General features: G+C 35.0%; 5 protein-coding genes and 1 pseudogene across 9 annotated transcripts; 2 read left to right on the top strand and 4 right to left on the bottom strand.

The window, feature by feature from the left end:
- The first annotated feature begins 3,752 nt into the window (after positions 1-3,752).
- Positions 3,753-5,761, top strand: LOC147939671 (divinyl chlorophyllide a 8-vinyl-reductase, chloroplastic pseudogene; annotated as a pseudogene). The gene has a single exon (XR_015564093.1). The product of XR_015564093.1 is annotated as a divinyl chlorophyllide a 8-vinyl-reductase, chloroplastic pseudogene (transcript).
- On the top strand, positions 3,807-5,761 carry LOC104706180 (uncharacterized). Its single transcript, XM_010422344.3, has one exon. The coding sequence runs from the start codon at positions 3,807-3,809 to the stop codon at positions 3,975-3,977; it is 171 nt and encodes a 56-aa protein (XP_010420646.2). The 3' UTR covers positions 3,978-5,761.
- A 258-nt stretch (positions 5,762-6,019) lies between these two features.
- LOC104706179 (E3 ubiquitin-protein ligase MIEL1) lies at positions 6,020-9,143 on the bottom strand. Of its 2 annotated transcripts, XM_010422343.3 has the most exons (12): positions 8,482-9,143; positions 8,000-8,087; positions 7,836-7,892; positions 7,715-7,747; positions 7,517-7,594; positions 7,386-7,429; positions 7,245-7,285; positions 7,064-7,146; positions 6,878-6,969; positions 6,719-6,788; positions 6,581-6,622; positions 6,020-6,466 (listed from the first exon to the last, which is right to left on the bottom strand). In XM_010422343.3, exons 1-12 carry the CDS (start codon positions 8,529-8,531, stop codon positions 6,341-6,343), a joined length of 804 nt encoding a protein of 267 aa, XP_010420645.1. In that variant the 5' UTR covers positions 8,532-9,143; the 3' UTR covers positions 6,020-6,340. The 2 variants fall into 2 exon arrangements, with proteins under 2 accessions (XP_010420645.1, XP_087318420.1); XM_087462294.1 differs by having other exon boundaries at positions 7,517-7,747; positions 8,482-9,006.
- A 128-nt stretch (positions 9,144-9,271) lies between these two features.
- LOC104709217 (uncharacterized) lies at positions 9,272-10,000 on the bottom strand. The gene has a single exon (XM_087460980.1). It carries the CDS (start codon positions 9,998-10,000, stop codon positions 9,272-9,274), a length of 729 nt encoding a protein of 242 aa, XP_087317106.1.
- An 885-nt stretch (positions 10,001-10,885) lies between these two features.
- On the bottom strand, positions 10,886-11,589 carry LOC147939670 (uncharacterized). Its single transcript, XM_087460979.1, has 2 exons — positions 11,542-11,589; positions 10,886-11,443 (listed from the first exon to the last, which is right to left on the bottom strand). The coding sequence occupies exons 1-2, from the start codon at positions 11,587-11,589 to the stop codon at positions 10,886-10,888; spliced, it is 606 nt and encodes a 201-aa protein (XP_087317105.1).
- Positions 11,590-13,669: 2,080 nt separating this feature from the next.
- On the bottom strand, positions 13,670-16,933 carry LOC104706177 (lipase). Of its 3 annotated transcripts, none has more exons than XM_010422337.3 (11): positions 16,660-16,933; positions 16,180-16,255; positions 15,854-15,933; positions 15,629-15,694; positions 15,493-15,540; positions 15,336-15,403; positions 15,181-15,253; positions 14,926-15,090; positions 14,612-14,806; positions 14,430-14,521; positions 13,670-14,162 (listed from the first exon to the last, which is right to left on the bottom strand). In XM_010422337.3, exons 1-11 carry the CDS (start codon positions 16,774-16,776, stop codon positions 13,946-13,948), a joined length of 1,197 nt encoding a protein of 398 aa, XP_010420639.1. In that variant the 5' UTR covers positions 16,777-16,933; the 3' UTR covers positions 13,670-13,945. The 3 variants fall into 3 exon arrangements, with proteins under 3 accessions (XP_010420639.1, XP_010420640.1, XP_010420642.1); XM_010422338.2 differs by having other exon boundaries at positions 16,411-16,830; XM_010422340.2 differs by having other exon boundaries at positions 16,444-16,703.
- Between the last annotated feature and the right edge of the window lie 757 nt (positions 16,934-17,690).

Here is a 17,690-nt window from a genome sequence, read left to right as displayed (position 1 = left end):
ATAATTTTTTTTTATATATATAAAAAAAAATTATAAGATAAAAGGGGCACAAGAAAAATAATAATGTAAAATAAAAAAGCACAAAAAAATAATGCAAGATAAAGGGGTACAAAAAAAAGTAATGCAAAATAAAGGGGCACAAAAAAACAATGCAAAATAAAAGGGCACAAAAAAATAATGCAAGATAAAAAGGTATAAAAATATATGTAAAATGAAAGAAGCAAAAATAAAATTTATAAAACAAAATAATATATTAAATATGTTTTAAGGATTTATTTTGATGAATCAATAACTAAAAATATATTTTATCTTCCACAATTATTTTAACTGACTTCAACAATAGAAGGAAAATAAATTTTTATAATCTTGTTAAATGTTTATATATTATCAAAATAAAATCTATATTTTTCAACATATATAACAGAGGTTAAAAAAGAAATTTGGACTTTTATTGAAAAAAAAAATTTTGCCCAGAAGACCCTAAAAACCTTGAGCCGGCACTGACTAAAGGAACAAGAAATTATTTATTTCCATCATTGGGAAAACACAACTATATTCATCATATTCATAGGTTGTTAGAAATTGACGTTACGTTAAAAACGAAAACAGTAACAAGTAGATAACATTGTATTCCGAGAAGCCAACGTGGTAATGAGAAAAAGCCACGTCATGTCAAGTTGTCATTGACGAGGGTGTGTGTGACTTCTTTTTAAAAATTAAACTGGCTGTGATTTTTAATTAACGTACAGTAGTACTGGTTCAGACAACTTGTTAACACGTGTCGTAACATGGGTGGTTAAATAAACCCATGCTGACTCAGGTCCATGCAAGTCTGTTCCCCCCCCCCCCCCCCACTTTTAGATTCTGTACTACTGTGAAGCTGCGACTATTGATTTGTTTTTGCGACCACATCCTCTCTCTGCTTCTCTCTGTGTGGTTTTTAAGATTTTATATTTTTTCCTTTAAATGGTTTTGGAATACACTAAAATACGTGTACATGCAGAGCCGGCCCAAGAGCTTGTGGCCTTTTTTTTGCCTTGTATTTTATATATAACTTTCGGCCCTAATTTTCAAGAAAGTGTGTGTAGTCTAGTGGTATTTGTCTTGGCTATTGGGATTGAGTACTCGTGTTCGACCCTGACTGTTAGCAAGCAAAATAGTCTTTTTATTTTAATTTGATTGTGGCCTTTATTGACTTAGAGCCGGCTCTGTGTACACGTTGTGGATTCTGGTTGGTTTTTAACCTACATAGCAAATTCTCAAACCATTAAAACATCGTCATCTATAGTTACTTATTAGTTGGACTTGGATCTAGTACTGGCTGTATAGTAGAATAAGAAAGCTAGAATAATTATTTTAGAAATTTATTTCCGAAGACTTTTAAAACGACATATGATTTACGTGTTTCATTACATGACAAGTGCAAATGTGCAATGAGAGGCGTCGTGGCGCTTTATGTATCACTAAAACTAAAAACAAGGAAATTGGCGTTTGGGAACCAACAAATGGCCTTTAAGGTCGTCGTGTAAGGTAGGTTTGAGTTTGAAACATTCGGAACCAAGTAAACCATTTCTTCCACTTGCCACCTTGATCAATGCGTATACGATTTCCATTTTCTAAAATCTAAATTCTTAGTTTACAATTGCCATGATTGATTTTTAACTGAAATATAATTATCTAAAAATTTATTTGTCTTAAATCACAATTGTCCAAGCATAATCTTACAATCCCATTTTTTTTGTTTGTCTTAATGTTTTCTCTCATGACTCACAGTCGGTGCACCAACGAATGTTGAATTATTATTATTTTTTCTTCAATATGTAGTCAATATTTGGCAATTCTACTTCGTTTGAATACAAGCATGTTTTTCTTAATCATGAATTAGGTTTTTCTTTATTACGTGAATTTCTCTTATCCTCTTTGGAAAAAATACTTGAAGTATTTAGTGAAATGGGCTTTCAGATATCTAAACATAAGCCCAGCTATATTAATTTCATTTGCTCCACACGTCACCCACATTCACATCCAAATTAGTTAGAGGAAAAAATATGACTAGTTACATCAAATATTTGAGAAAATATGGTAACACATACCAAGTATATTATTATATCTTCCACAATATGAAATATATGTATTACATGACCATATGCATGAACTATATGACGTTATGTGGTCAACACCATAGATATATAATCTGGTACACCGATCGACTGACTCCGCGAAGACCAACGTTGACTCCAGCGTTGACCAAAAAAAAATTTGATACATTTTTTAAAGCTAAATTAATGAATATTATATATAATTTTTTTTGAAAAAAATGTATCAAAACTTTTTTTCTATTAAAAATCAAAAATAATAAATATTATATATAAACATTTTTTGTTTTTCATGATTAAGAAACATATTCAATTCAATATCTAAATATTTTTATATATCTCTAATGTATTCATTCTTATAATTAGTTAATTTTTATTTTTAAAGCTAAGTTAATGATTAAATAAAAGTCATTAATAATTATTTTCAAGATATCTATATATATATATATATATATAAATCTTTGATAATCAGATTATTTAAATACTAAAAAATCAAGAAAATCAAATTCAACTACTTTCATTAGAAAAATAATATGCAAAAGATTGAGTATATGACTCTTTACTCTAAAGTTTGCATGGTAAATGTTGTATAAAATTTTAGTTACTTTTACTATAAAATTTACACACTCTTAATAACATGTAAACAACAACAAAATAAATTCACAATATTTACTTCTAATGATGATAAACATACAAAAAAAATGATTTTAGCAAAACAATATATTTGATTTGAGGATATGTTTGCAAAAGGGTATAGAATAAGAGTATTTTTGCAAATATCTTTATATTACATCTTGAAAATAATTATCAATGATTTTTATTTAACTATTAGTTTAGCTTTAAAAATAAAAATTAACTAATTATAAGAATGAATACATTAGAGATATATAAAAATATTAAGATATTGAATTAAATATGTTTTTAATCATGAAAAACCATTAATGATTTAAATTATTTTTTTTTTAAGAAAAAAAATTTTGGAATACATTTTTTAGTCAACGCCGGAGTCAACATCGGTCTTCGCCGGAGTTAGTTGACCGGTGTACCGGATTATATGTCTATGTTGTTGACCATATAACTTTATATAGTTCATGCATGTGGTCATGTAATACATATATTTCGTGTAGTTAAAGATATAATAATATACTTAGTACTAGTACGTATGACCATGTTTTCTCGTATACTTCATGTAGCTAGACATCTAAAACACTTTGCGTCCCTGCGCAACACTAATAAATGATAGAGCCACAGAGGTCCTAATAAGAAATTTTTGTTTAAGTCTTCTTTTTACGTGAAAAATGAACGATAAACTGATTAGAATTGAACCCATGATTTGAAAAAACAATTGGTCATATAGTTTAAAAACATAACATCAAGTAATTTCGTGGGTGAGGTCGTGAGGATACATAAATACAACATGCATGTCGACAACTAATTGATAATACATTGACGGGAGAATTTGTCGTAAGTCTCCGGACCATAAAAATAACATTTGCAAAAGAACACAACAAAACAAGAACATATTAAAATCTCGATATACATAATTAAAACACGAAGTTGGCTGATTCAAGTCCAACAAAAACCATTAAAAAACAAAAGTACCAATCAAAAACTCATTAAAGACAGATCCTTCTCAGCTAACTTCATTTTATCTCTCGCCTCCCTTATAGACTCATTCATCGCAACTTAAAGGACGACACAAGAATATTAATGGGTGGGATGTGTATGATGTCTTCGTGTTGCGGTGGTGGTGGTGGTGACGATGGTGGTTCCAGTCTATTAACACATCTCGTCATAATTGTTGTCATATGTCTCTCTATAATGGCTGTCTGCACCTCCAACGAACGCCGTACAGCCGTTCGTGTCGTCCGGTGCCGTTGACCAACGTTTAACCGGTACAACAAGTCATCTATATATATCAGATCACATCTCTACAAAATATTTCTTCGGATTCTCTTTATATATATGTATGTGTTGGTTATTGATTAGTGATGAATTACGGTATTTGGTTTTTGTCTTTTCTTTTTCTTTTTTAGTTTTTACCAAATATATGGATCAGAATGATAAATCACACATATTATGATAATATCCACCGAAATTTCGCAATTAATAAAGTATCGGGGTTAAAACGAAATACCGTAAAATACTTGGGTTGTTTTCGAATTATTTTATATGTGTTTGAGGATGGAGAAGAAGATGATACAATGGCCTCACACTTCGTCTCTTGAGTAATTTTTTTGTTTCCTTCGTTTTCTCGCACTTTCCTTCTCATTTTCTCGATCATCGAAACAACATTGTACAGGGGAATTCAAAGAATGTCACTTTGTTCTTCCTTCAACGTATTCGCTTCCTACTCACCAAAACCCAAAACCATCTTCAAAAATTCCAACTTCGTTTCACAATTTCAGGTAAAGTCGGCTCCTTTATTAGCTTCAACATTCCAAATCCATGGATCCCCAACGAATCTTAAGTTTAGTAGAGAGAGACTCAAACCAATTTCATCTCTAGTAGACTCGGGAGTTTCAGAAATCGCTACATCGTCATCCTTCAGGAACAAAAGCCCTAAGGATGTAAACGTTTTAGTGGTTGGTTCAACTGGGTACATAGGTAGATTCGTTGTGAAAGAGCTGATCAAAAGAGGGTTCAATGTGATTGCTGTTGCGAGAGAGAAGAGTGGGATTAGAGGAAAGAACGACAAGGAAGAGACTTTAAAGCAATTACAAGGCGCCAATGTGTGTTTCTCAGATGTTACTGATTTAGATGTTTTAGAGAAATCGATTGAGAATCTTGGTTTTGGTGTCGATGTTGTTGTGTCCTGTCTCGCTAGTCGTAATGGAGGGATTAAAGATTCTTGGAAGATTGATTACGAAGCTACCAAGAACAGTCTCTTAGCTGGCAAGAAGTTTGGTGCTAAGCATTTCGTTTTGCTTTCTGCGATTTGTGTGCAGAAGCCTTTATTAGAGTTTCAGAGAGCGAAACTGAAGTTCGAAGCCGAGTTGATGGATTTAGCCCAGAATAAAGACTCCAGCTTTACTTACAGCATTGTGAGACCAACTGCTTTTTTCAAGAGTTTAGGTGGTCAAGTTGAGATTGTGAAAGATGGGAAACCTTATGTGATGTTCGGAGATGGTAAGCTATGCGCTTGTAAACCGATCAGCGAACAGGATTTAGCATCGTTTATATCGGATTGCGTGTTGGAAGAGAACAAGATCAATCAGGTTTTGCCAATTGGTGGACCAGGTAAGGCGTTAACGCCTCTGGAGCAAGGAGAGATTCTGTTTAGGATTCTTGGCAGAGAGCCTAAGTTCTTGAAAGTACCTATCGAGATTATGGACTTTGTGATTGGTGTTCTTGATTCTATCGCAAAGATCTTTCCTTCGGTTGGAGAAGCTGCTGAGTTTGGCAAGATTGGGAGGTATTATGCCGCAGAGAGTATGTTGATTATTGATCCGGAGACTGGAGAATATAGCGAGGAGAAGACACCGAGTTACGGGAAAGACACGCTTGAGGATTTCTTTAAGAAAGTGATCAGAGAAGGAATGGCGGGTCAAGAACTCGGCGAACAGTTCTTCTAGTCGGTATTTTAAAAAAAATGCAAAGTGAGTTTGGCTGTGTAGTTTGTAACTGATGAAAATTATGAATATAAAAACTGTGAATTTGAGAGACTCGTTGATTCAACAACATTAGAAAACAAACATTGCAGAGACCATGTGTATTGTTGATGAATCTTTAGCAGAGAGAAGTACAGAGGTACACAATATTATCAAAAACTCGAAATTGAGATGAAAAAATCTAAGTTAAGCTTGTTTGTGAATAAGCTGGTTTTAAGATAGTTGAATTATCCACCCTAACCCGCTATCTGATTGATTTATATCGGCTACTATCTGATTGTATCATTCAAAATGAATTTGCAAAACCTTACCTTTCAACAAATCCATGTAAACATATCATCCAGGTTATTTTCCCTGGATCAAGAATATATATAGAGTATATTATACATAATCCTCAATTTCAAACCCCCCAAACACAAATGGTAAAATATGACAATACAAGAGAACAACAAATCCAATCATGAAGAAGACAAATGTGTGTTTTGCTTTTGTGATCAATAACCATATTGATCATCAATCTTTTTTTCTTTTTCTTTTCTGTAATAACCGATCATCAACTTTGCCCCAGTTTTTTGCAACAAAAAGTTCAAGCTTGCTTTCTGATGGGCAATACATGAAAGATCTTGAGGTTTGTCATTGAGGAAGAACAGGAGGGGAAATCGCTCGTGTGTTGTAAGATCGACAATGCCCACATTTCTGTCCGATTATGTGGAAGTACACTTCTGTTGTGTCATTACAGTCGTTGCATAGTATCCAAACCTGTGATTCCCCACATAATCTTATTAGAAAGCAGTCAACTTTGATGTCAAAGGAAGTATCTTTACCAGTCTTGAGTTAGATACGCTCAAGTGACAGAGAAACAAAATTCTTTACCTTCTTGTCGCGGTAGTCCGAAGGCATAGCAGTGGCTTCAATCTAAGGAAACCAATAAAACAATTGGATATATATTTTAGCAATTGATTTTTAAGTTTTAACATACTTTGATTCAGCAATGGATATAATAAAACTAACCTCTTCATCCAGTCTCTGCCATGTTTTTGACATGTCAATCACTGACCTCGAGCAAATCGGACAACAAAACCTAATCAAAATTCACACAACAATTCAAAACCATCAGTACTTAATAGTTGAAACAGAGTCATAAATAACCCCAAGAAAAGGGAAATTTACTTGTCACGCTTGAGCATCTCTTGGTAGCATTCTTGGTGCATTGTGTGTCCGCATTTCATCACATTTGTGTCCTTTAGAGAGTCAAAAAGGTACTGCATTTCACGCACACACAATTAGCTAAAACTGCGACAAGTTTTCCTGAAAATCTCACTTTTTCTTGATAGAGATATGCCATAATACACATACCTCGTAACAAATGGGACAGTGATGTCGCATTGAATTCTCAACGCAGCGATGGTTGTTGCGCAGACTAATCGCATAACAAGATCCTAAAAGCAAGTAACGGATAATTTTACGAGTTAAGGCACACATGATTGTGTTAGACTGAAACTGAACAAAAGAAAACTTTGTTGCTTTTTTAGTTTACCACACTTCTTGCAATGGAAGAAGTTCTCACGCCCACCAACTCTGCATCACGCACAAAACAATCATCACACAACTTCAAAACAACCATTAAGAAGATATCTAATTCCACAGTCATGACAAATGTATGGTGAAAGATTCTCACCTGCAAATCCCACAGTCATCACAATGGAACTGTCCCTTTTCAGTCTGAAACAAGACAATTAGAAGAACTAATCAGAATGAACCAACGAGAAGGAAGAAAGTCAAAAAGATGTAGAAATCAAAGTTCTTTACATCATCATCATAGAATTTGCAGATATCGCAAAAATATTCTCCCATGTTGACACCACAATTCGAACAAAGTTGAGCTGCCTGAAAAATACAATGAAACAAAGAAGTCAATTTCACAACATTGAAAAAAGTGATAAGTGAGTGATCACCATAACTAATAAGGCAAGTTAAAGTAATATAAACTAGAGTGATGGGAATTACCGGCTGCTCTGTATCGCAAACAGAGCAAATCACCTGAAAAAAAAAAACACAAAAGATTAGAAAATATGGTTAGCTCTCTAAGATCGCATAAATCTATGTAAAGGGTAAGGATCAATCCTACTTGTTTAACGTCTTGGCGAACAAGATCGTGACGGTCGTAGATATTACGCAATGTGCTCTGCACACAAATTTAGAAAGGGAACGTTTTTAATATTAGTCAGGTTGGAACATAGCGGGAAAAGTAACTTGAGCAGTAATTAAGATAAAGGAATAGAGATTATATACAGTGCTCTCGTTGTGACAATGGCGACAATCGAAGACTTCGTTGCAACATGGTGCTCTGATTTGGCATCTCCTCCTGTAATGGTGACACCTAATAATACACATGGAAGAAAAAAACAGATCTATATGGATCAGAAACAGTTTGAATGAATTGAAAAATTTGTGGATCGAGATACAGATCTATGAATCAATTGTGTTTAAATGAATCAGAAGCTGGAACACACATGAAGACCCCCATGAATCAGGAATATAGAAAAAGGAAGAAACTTTGTGAATCAAAATCTTAAAAATTTCTTGGAATCTAAAAGATCACACAGAAGAAGAGACACATCCCACAAAGATATAAACACTGATCTGTTGAAACGAGAGACACGACCCACAAAGGCAAACAAAAACCAAGAAAACAACAGTGATCTGTTAAAGCAGAGGATACAGATTACAAGAAACAGAGAAAAAAGAGAAAAACAGAGGATTATTTTGTTTACCCGAAACCCATTTTGCCAAAATGAAGTCGATCATTGGGTGAAGCTTCCATTAGAACGGGAGGAAAAAAGCCAAAAGAGAGAGAGAGATGGAGAAAAAAAAAAGAAGGTAAAGTCTCTCTATAAAAATAATACTCCCCCCTGCCTATAAATATATATATATGTGTTGGAGAGAAGTGGATTTGGATTGGGATTGAATGGGCTTTTTGAATGAAGCTGAGAGAGTTTTATCGGAATCGCAAGGTCAGAAATGAAAACAGAGAGACCCCACGTCTCCCTTTGTTTTTTATTTTTATAGAAATAGGATAAACAACAAAAATTCTTCGATCTTCTTCTTCTTCTTCTTCTTCTTCTTCTAGTTGCAGAGACGAAGAAAGAAACAAAAAAAAGCAAAGAAAGACAGAAAAGTTTCAATCTTTTTGCCTTATTGTATACTTTCTCTCTCTCTCTCTCTCCTTGTGAATGTTGTTAGCTTAGGAGTTCGTGAGATTTTGTTGCTTTAAAGAAATGAGAATAATTAAGGAGAGAGAGGTGTGGTGATGAAGATGGGGATGATGACATGGATACACAAACCGTAACAGAGAGCGCCGATTTATTGACCAATCACAATTCTAGATCATTTATCTACTATTATACATTTATTTCTATTTATTTCCCAATACACTACTCTGCTTTCTTAAATACATAATATATATACTTTATTTTGTAGTAAGTTGTAAAATTAGTAAAAGGATAATAAATAATGACCTATTTGTTTACCAATTGGATTGAAAGAACTAATTTAGTACTTTTCTCACGCTCCCCCTATTGCTGTATTTTCTTTACTTTTTTTTTTAACATCAGACTTTTTATTAGATTGTAAATGGGGATACAAATTGTTGATCAACCAAACCAGTGGAACTGTATATAATTCATGCAATGAGTTAATAGAGCAAGCATGTCGTAAAAGTTTATCTGCTGCAAAATTTCTTTCACGATTAATGTGGTCAATGGACGATTCCGGAAGTTTGGCCATCCAATGTCTAATATCAAATAATAATGTTCCCAGGTTCAAACGGCCGTTCCCATTATTGATGAGAGTGATCAGTTCTTTATTGTCACTTTCAAACCAGATATATCGTAATCCTTGTGCCCATGCTATTTGTAAAACATGTAGAAAGCCTAGCGCCTCTGCTTGCAATGAGGAGTGAGATGGCTGTAGTTTTGCACAGCCAGATAATATAACTTTTCCATCACTATCTCTGAATAACCAGCCTGTATTTGTAAAGGATCGGTTCTGCAGATAACCGCTATCGAAATTGCATTTGAGCCAGCCTCTTGGGGGTGGTGACCATCTACTGCAACGATCAGAGCCTCTGTTTTGGACATCAGAAATTTGGAAGACTGTTTCTTCATTATCTTCTTTATAATTGGCCTCAAACCATTCACAAGCATCATGTTTTCCTTTCTTTGCCACCTCTTCTGGTAGTCTTGATATCTTCTGAAAAATAAAATCATTTCTGGTTATCCAAAGTCTCCACATTATCCAGAAAGGTAGCAGGCGCTGATCAAGAGAAACCGATGCATCCTTATAGTGATTCATTTGGAGACCAATGTTTGCTTCTACCTCATTATCGAAACCTCTTTGACCTACTTGGGTATTAGCACATCTCCATACCGCCTCTGCAAAGGAGCAAGTAAATAGGATGTGGTTGATCGTTTCTTCTTCACGGCAACATCGTTGACATATTGGATCAGCAGGTATCTGTCGTGTTTGGAGTTGTGTTGTCGTAGCAATAGCCCCAGATAAACATTTCCAAATGAAGTGATGAAGTTTTGGAGCGATTTTCAGTTTCCATAGTTCTTTTTTCAAAGCAACTGATCCTTGGGGAGGAAGAAAAAGTTGGTCATCCAGGATATTAACATGAGTTGCTACCCAATATCCTGAACGGACACTATACTGAGCATTTGAAGAGTATGCCCATTCGTAAGTGTCCTGTTCTGCATATTTAGAGAGATAGAGCTCTTTAGCTAGTTGTTGATCTTCTGGTGTCAGCACTCCTTCAAAGATGATAGGATCCCATTCTCTTGTTCATTCTTTCCATAAGTCAGAGATTGTTAAGTTGGTGTCCAAAGTTGGACATGCAGCAGGACGTGGAGGTAAAGTGGGCAACCAAGGATCTATCCATATTTTCGTTGTTTGGCCATTTCCAATTCTCACTCGAAGACCTTGTTTTAAGAGCTCCTTACCATATTGTATGGATTTCCATCCATAAGAGGGTCTTGATCCCGTTTCAGCCTGTAAATAAGAACTATTTGGGTGATACAAACCTTTATAAAGTCGAGCCAAAAGACTTTGTGGATTTTTCAAAATTCTCCAAGCTTGCTTAGCTAGAAGGGCTCTGTTAAACTCATGTAAATCCTTAAATCACAGGCCTCCTTCTGCTTTTGGGAGAGACATTCTTTTCCAAGCAACCCAAGGAAGTTTTCTTCTGCCTCGTTCTTTACCCCACCAGAAAGTAGCAAGTATGCTTTGTATTTCTTCACATATAGAGAAAGGCAGTAGGAAGAAATTCATTGAGTAGACTGGAAGCGCCATAGCCACTGACTTGATTACTATTTCTTTTCCAGCAGGTGATAAGTATTTGAATGACCAGTCCTCTGTTCTTTCCTTTACTTTCTGCACTATATGTTCAAACATCTCCACTTTCTTTCTGCCAAATTGTTCTGGGAGCCCCAGATATTTGCCTCCTCCTACAACATTATATATTTGCAAGTATCTCTGTAATCTCTGGCGCTTGGACTCAAGAATTTTCATACCGAAGATGATGGAGGACTTAGTGTAGTTGATCTTTTGTCCCGATATTTCCTCATATTTCTTGAAAATAGCAGCCATATTTTTACAATTTGAATCAGTAGCTCGGAAAAAGAAGAGTGGGTCGTCAGCAAACAGAAGATGAGATATGTGAGGACAATCTCTTCCTAACTGTATACCATGAATCAATTTATCTGCAACAGCCTTATTGATCATGTGGCTCAATACTTCCGCACAACATAGAAAAAGGTAGGGGGATAACGGGTCACCTTGGCGGAGACCTCTTGATGGTTGAATGTAGCCGTAGGGAGAGCCATTGATTAACACTTCAAAGGAGGTGGTTCTCACACACACCATAATTCATTGAACCCACTTACTATCAAAACCCAACTGAATCATAACCTTTTCCAGAAAGTTCCACTTTACTCTGTCGTATGCCTTACTTATATCTGTTTTGATAGCCATATAACCACTTTGACATTCTCGTTTGGACTTGAGAGAGTTAAGCAGTTCATGTGCTACTAGAACATGATCCGAGATATTATGTCCAGGGACAAAGGCTGCTTGCGATTCAGAGATGACCAGACCTAAACACTTCTTAAGACGCATCACTAAAACCTTTGAGATGATTTTGTAGTTAACAGTACAAAGACTTATGGGTCGATAGTCTGCCATACCTTTGGCATCTGTGATCTTTGAAGCCAGACATAGTTGAGTGTGATTTACCGTTTTGTCAAGCTCACCACAATCAAAGAAATGTTTGACCATCCTGCAAACATCATTACCAATTAGGTCCCATAATTGGTGGTAAAAACCTGCTGTAAATCCATCAAACCCGGGAGCTCGTTCTGCACCAATAAGAAAAATAGCCTTTTTTATCTCAATATCTGTAACTGGTCTTGTCAACTCACTGTTCTTCTCTGGGGTGACCTTTCTTGGGAGGGTAGAAATAAAGCTTTCAAATTCTGCACCTTGTGTTGTGGAGAATAGATTTCGAAAATATGTTTCCGCCACCTTGCCGATTGCTTTATCCCGAAAATGTTCCATACCATTTTCATCAATGACTGATTTGATACGATTGCGAGATTTCTGTATCTTTGTAGAGGCATGGAAGTACTTAGTATTACTATTCCTCCGAAATATTTCTTCAGGTTTCTCGAACATAGTACTATATCACTAGTATTATAAAAAGGCTATATACATTTTTATCGAATAAATATGGGCCAACAAAACAATACTAATAATTTGCAATAAGGTATTTTGCGTTGCCCAAAAAAAAAAGGTTGTAACATTTATACAGTATATTATTAAAATATCTTTAAAATCTTATACTTTTTTTATAAAAGAAAAAAACCTTATACATACATAATGTATAGGTGTTGTAAAATTAATATCTGTGTAAAAAGTATAAACAATCAAAAAAGGAAAACCACGAGATGGTGGGCTAATGGTTCCTTCTTTGGTGGAAGAGTCGCCCTGTTGGTTTAGGCCAAGGATCGATTCTCCCCAATCACATAATTACTCGGTTTTGTTTCACTTAACAGTCATAAAAAAACTTTAGACTTGCAAGAGTTTGATGTCTCCCCCACGCATGATTTTTACGTAACTATCAAAAGATAGTGAGATCACTTAAGTGATAAAGTTTACTAGTATCAAAAGGTTAGAATTAATGTAGCTATAAACAGTAAAATTACTTAAATTGTACCTAGCTACAACAAAATAAAAGATGATGTCAAAACTGAATGAAAGTGCCAAAGTGGTGAGATGGTCACTACTAGTGGTTAATTGAGTTAAAACACATGCTTATTAAACAGATGTTCCTCCTATAAATGATAAAAACAATCATAGCCTAATCTAAAGTGTTCGTTGCTTGAGTCAGTTACATTGACCCCACCAAGCCAATGGACCACGTGATGGTACCACAAACCTATCCATTATTACATTTTTATGATTGATTAATTCAAACAAAAGAAAATTAAAAAGATCCATATACATAGCATTACTCCACCTCTTTGTTAGTGACAATAATCCCCAAAGGTTCTTCCTGATGAATTTTGCCAAAATGAAGTCGATCATTGGGTGAAGAAGCTTCCATGAGCTAGATCGAAAAAAGGTAATTTTTTTTACTAATCTGTTAGGTCATAGGTGCAAAATACTGGTTAGTTTTCAAATTACTACTATAAAAAAGCGACTTAAAAAATAAAGTGGGTGTTGGAGAATGTTAGTCAAAAGCTACAAAAAAATATATTCGTTTCGTTTCGTGTAGATCTAATACATGCAGGCCACTTGACATTCGGATCCCTTTCAATACTTTCAAGATCGCCTTGGAAAATGCTTTTATTTTATAAGACATTTATCAACCATTTCAGTCATTAAGTAAATTAGCGGAAGTATGAATGATAAGAAAAACATTCATCTCATTAAGTAATAAGTGGTGAATATATCATTCACATATTTACATAGTCAAATCCAATATGATTATGGATTTGAACATTGTATTTTTACATATTATCAACCTACGACTTATTTACATAGTCTTGATTTATTATATATATATATACACTCTCTTTCACGACAACAAAGAATCAGATAACACTTCTTCATCCACATCTGGATCTCCGAACCTCCTTTTCAACCAAGCATTCTTGTTCAAGGCTCGATTTCAACCAACTCCTATAGACTTGAGATTCTGGCTTTTGATGGAATTTTTGTTTCAATTACCTCCATGGAAGGAACTGTCCGCGACAGGAATATATTACCCTTTGAATCTTTCCTGCTGTAACTCTCCATCTCACGGCCCATCACTATGTTACATTGTCTCCAAGTCTCACCCATCAACTCCACTCCAAAGTAGGTTAAATGGTCGGATATGCTAGTTCCCATTACCGATCTGAAACAACAAGAGCCAATCATTATACTCGATTCTTCTAAAAATTATTTGGTCTTGAAAACAGGAGAGATATGGGGCGTCTCCGAGGCGTGTTGTAACAGTTCCTGACGAATAGTAGATGGCTCAGGTGAAACGTGATAGTAAATAATGATCCTATGTTTTTATAAATGGGTTCGTTCTTGCAAGTGTAGGTGTAGTGTAGATAGGAATTATATCAGTAAGGTGTTTCAGAGGGATCAAGTAGAAACCTAAAAGAGAGTTAGTTACCTGCTGCATGTAGGATCTTCACCGGTGTTGTCACAAACTTTCTCCACACCAAAAAGAACTATATTCAATATACTGAGGTTTGTCACCCACACCTGCAATCCAAAAGATACATTGCCAAATGTTGCATAAAAAAGCCTAAAACCAGGTACTGTGATAAACATAAAAATAGGCAAAAATGTTACCTCTGTTGGGAAGTGGTGGTATGTTTTTTGAGGAAAAAGATGATAGTAAGGAGGCAGGTGAGGAACTATATCATGGTCATGTATGATTCGGAAGGTATTAGGCACAAGCAAACTGTAATAAGATGCAAAAGCAGCATTCCCAACACGAGGTTGCCCAAATGTCATGACCTGTACGTTTTCTTCTCCTTCATTTACCTGCGATTTACATCCCAATGGATATCATTAATAACCATCAATAGAGATCATTTACAACTTTAAAGGACAAAATAAAAGAATTTTTTTTTTTTAAACTAGTTCAATGTAAGGGTGTTTACAACTAGGTCTAGCGCACAAAAGGAAGCCATGGCTGCTCCCATTGAATGACCAGTCACCATGATGTTGAGGCTCGCCCCATAGGATTTCTTCGCTCGTTTTACTGCTCCCAAAACCGCAGGACGTACAGTTGTATTGTGATAAGCACTATAAAAGCCATGGTGCACCTGCCAATGCAGATAACAATTATTCCACATTCCACCGTATTACTACTACATGATCAACTCAATGCAAATACTTATCGTTAAAGCATATACCATTGCATCTGGCATATCAGGGTAATTTAGATCGAGCTGTTTCCAGAACAAGTCTGAGACCCAATTTTGTATGCTGCAAAAGTTTTTTGGATGATCAAGCATCAAACAAGTTTAGGCAAAGGTGAAGCTTTTAGATTACATGACGAGACTAATACCTGTGTTCTTGAGTTCCCCGAAATGCAATGATGATAGCATTCAGATCCTTAGCCACCCCAACATATGCCTGTTATTACAAGTTACATGTACTGGTATTACTAATTATTCAATAAAAACTATCAATGTCCAGATGTAGCTTATAATATCAGGGCAGACCTGTAAGCAGTGCTCAACGTCAACTATTATCTCTATAACCTCGAAACCCTGCACCATCCTTATAGACGTTAGAATATCCAATCGGAGCTCTTAGCTTTATACATATTGTGTCTTCAAAGAGTGATCTGCTTTATACCTTTGTCAAACCATTGCATCTTTCGCATGTCCAAGTGAAGAGTTCTGACAAATCAGACATATATACCTGCATATATACACATATAAAAAAACTCGATTCATCCATTTGGCGCAGTTTATCAGCATATGAGGACAAGTGCTACACAACTAGCAATCTCTTCCTATACTTGCAGAATAGTAGAGGATAAATGGAATGCATACTATATTAATTTCTCCATTATCTTACCGCAGAAGTATACTCAACAAGTGTTATGGCAAGCGTATGGTTGTAAACAGGCCGACCATCATCGCTCTTTAACTTGAGTACTGCAATTAGATAAAAGAAGTCACCAATAAATTCAATCTAAATTAATCCGGAGCCTCACAGCTACACAAAATTGGCCCTTTATATGAATCATCACTCTCACATTCTACAGTATCCAGAGTATATTTATTTTGCCAATACAAAGAAGTTTCAAAACTTGATTAGGTTCATATATACTGACACGGAGTCCCCACAGAGGAAACAAAACAGAGAATCATTACTATTAGAAGTTGCATTATTTATATTACCTCTACTACCACATGAAAAAGAAAGAAGACAAGCAAAAATTGCCAGCAAGAACAAGCATCTCTTTTGTCCCATGTTCTGCAATAACAAACAATTAAACACAAACCACAACAACATCATCATCAACCAAAATTAGGGGCAGAAAATTTTGAGCTAAAACAAAGCATCACTTGGAAGCAAATTAGCCAAAACACTAGTTTAGCTTATAAAACTGAGGATCAAAGCAAGCAAACCTATCCTTGATGAACGCAAGTAAATCGAATTACCGGAGAGTGATCAGAGATGATTTCTTGATTGAAAAAGATAATATAATTGTGATTGTGAATAGAAACGGCGATGAGATGAGAATACGCATAATTCTTTTTATTTTTAATTTCCCATTTTATACGCAAAGACGGATGATGAAGGGAGACGTGTTGGCTTATAGCGAAGGGTATTATTGAACTGAGAGATGAGAATGAGATTTAAAAGCTGCGACGAACCTCAAGGGATGATGACACCGACTCTGGTTTTTGCGGAACTTTGCGGCTTAACACGACAACGGAGATTAGATCTATCTGCCGAAACACTCTGGACCATCTAGAGGGTTCCCATTTCATACTATCTCATTACAGAACATGATAATATCTATGTACAGCATCAGATTACGCCTCATCATCTGTCTCAAGTGTGACTAGGAAAGATATCTGTTTTTTTTTTTTTTTTTTTTTTTTTTTTTTTTTTTTTTTTTTTTAAACTTGATTTTAATAAGGCCATGAATGGAATGGTTTTTCAAATTGATTTTTAGCTTTTGGTTTTCAGATTTTAGTTTTTGCTTTTTATTTATTTGATTTTTGGTTTCCGTTAAAAAAATTAAAAAAATTTAAAAATGAAAATAAAAATTAAAAAATGAAAGAAAAAGAATCACGTATAGAGAAGAAAATAAGAAACCAATATAAGAGGGTTTTTGGTTTTTCTTTGAAAATGGATTAAATCTTTCAAAAACTGGATTCCCCAATTTTTAGGGAATCCAATTTTGTAAAATCTTAAAAGGGTGTAAAACTGGTTTTTAGAAAAACAAAAACCAAAATGTGGCCAGAAACTATTAAACATTCAAACTATTAAATATTATTTGAGACAAAAAAAAAATTGATATTATTGTTGTAAACTAGAGAAACTCGAATGAGGTTTTCTCTTATTATTATTAATCCAATCGAGAGTTACATATATATAGTGAAGGGCAAACCCTAAATACATTAGGACTAGTAAACCGACATAGACTAAGGAGGTGGCCGATAGGCCTTATGGTCTTGGACGTACATGGGCCGTTTATGGGCCGTGTATGGACCGGTTATGGAAATCCATTCATCCGTGTTTTACAACACTCCCCGTGGATGACATAACCGTGCAAATGCTAAGTAGGATCTCTGTAATGCGCTTGGGGTGCTGCCTCATTAAAACCTGATATATCATGGTTTTTGTGGTTTTTAACCATGATATAAGGAGTCTTTTAGAGTCTTTTGATTTGTTTTCT

This window comes from Camelina sativa, chromosome 8, assembly GCF_030686135.1.
Source record: "Camelina sativa cultivar CO46 ecotype springtype chromosome 8, ASM3068613v1".
Classification (NCBI taxonomy): Eukaryota; Viridiplantae; Streptophyta; class Magnoliopsida; order Brassicales; family Brassicaceae; genus Camelina; species Camelina sativa.
The sequence above is the reverse complement of the archived record's forward strand: the minus strand, read 5'-3'. Positions and strand labels throughout refer to the sequence as shown.

Coding starts and splice junctions, on each gene's coding strand:
- LOC104706180 (XM_010422344.3), top strand. CDS start 3,807: ATGGGTGGGATGTGTATGATGTCTTCGTGTTGCGGTGGTGGTGGTGGT.
- LOC104706179 (XM_087462294.1), bottom strand. CDS start 8,531: ATGGAAGCTTCACCCAATGATCGACTTCATTTTGGCAAAATGGGTTTC. Junction 7,893..7,999: donor ATTGTCACAACGAGAGCACT/GTATATAATCTC, acceptor ATTTGTGTGCAG/AGCACATTGCGTAATATCTA. Junction 6,970..7,063: donor ACTGTCCCATTTGTTACGAG/GTATGTGTATTA, acceptor CGTGAAATGCAG/TACCTTTTTGACTCTCTAAA.
- LOC104709217 (XM_087460980.1), bottom strand. CDS start 10,000: ATGTGGAGACTTTGGATAACCAGAAATGATTTTATTTTTCAGAAGATA.
- LOC147939670 (XM_087460979.1), bottom strand. CDS start 11,589: ATGGCTCTCCCTACGGCTACATTCAACCATCAAGAGGTCTCCGCCAAG. Junction 11,444..11,541: donor ATCAAGAGGTCTCCGCCAAG/GTGACCCGTTAT, acceptor CATGGTATACAG/TTAGGAAGAGATTGTCCTCA.
- LOC104706177 (XM_010422337.3), bottom strand. CDS start 16,776: ATGAAATGGGAACCCTCTAGATGGTCCAGAGTGTTTCGGCAGATAGAT. Junction 16,256..16,659: donor CGGTGTCATCATCCCTTGAG/GTTCGTCGCAGC, acceptor TTGTTATTGCAG/AACATGGGACAAAAGAGATG. Junction 15,091..15,180: donor CTGATATGCCAGATGCAATG/GTATATGCTTTA, acceptor CTGCATTGGCAG/GTGCACCATGGCTTTTATAG.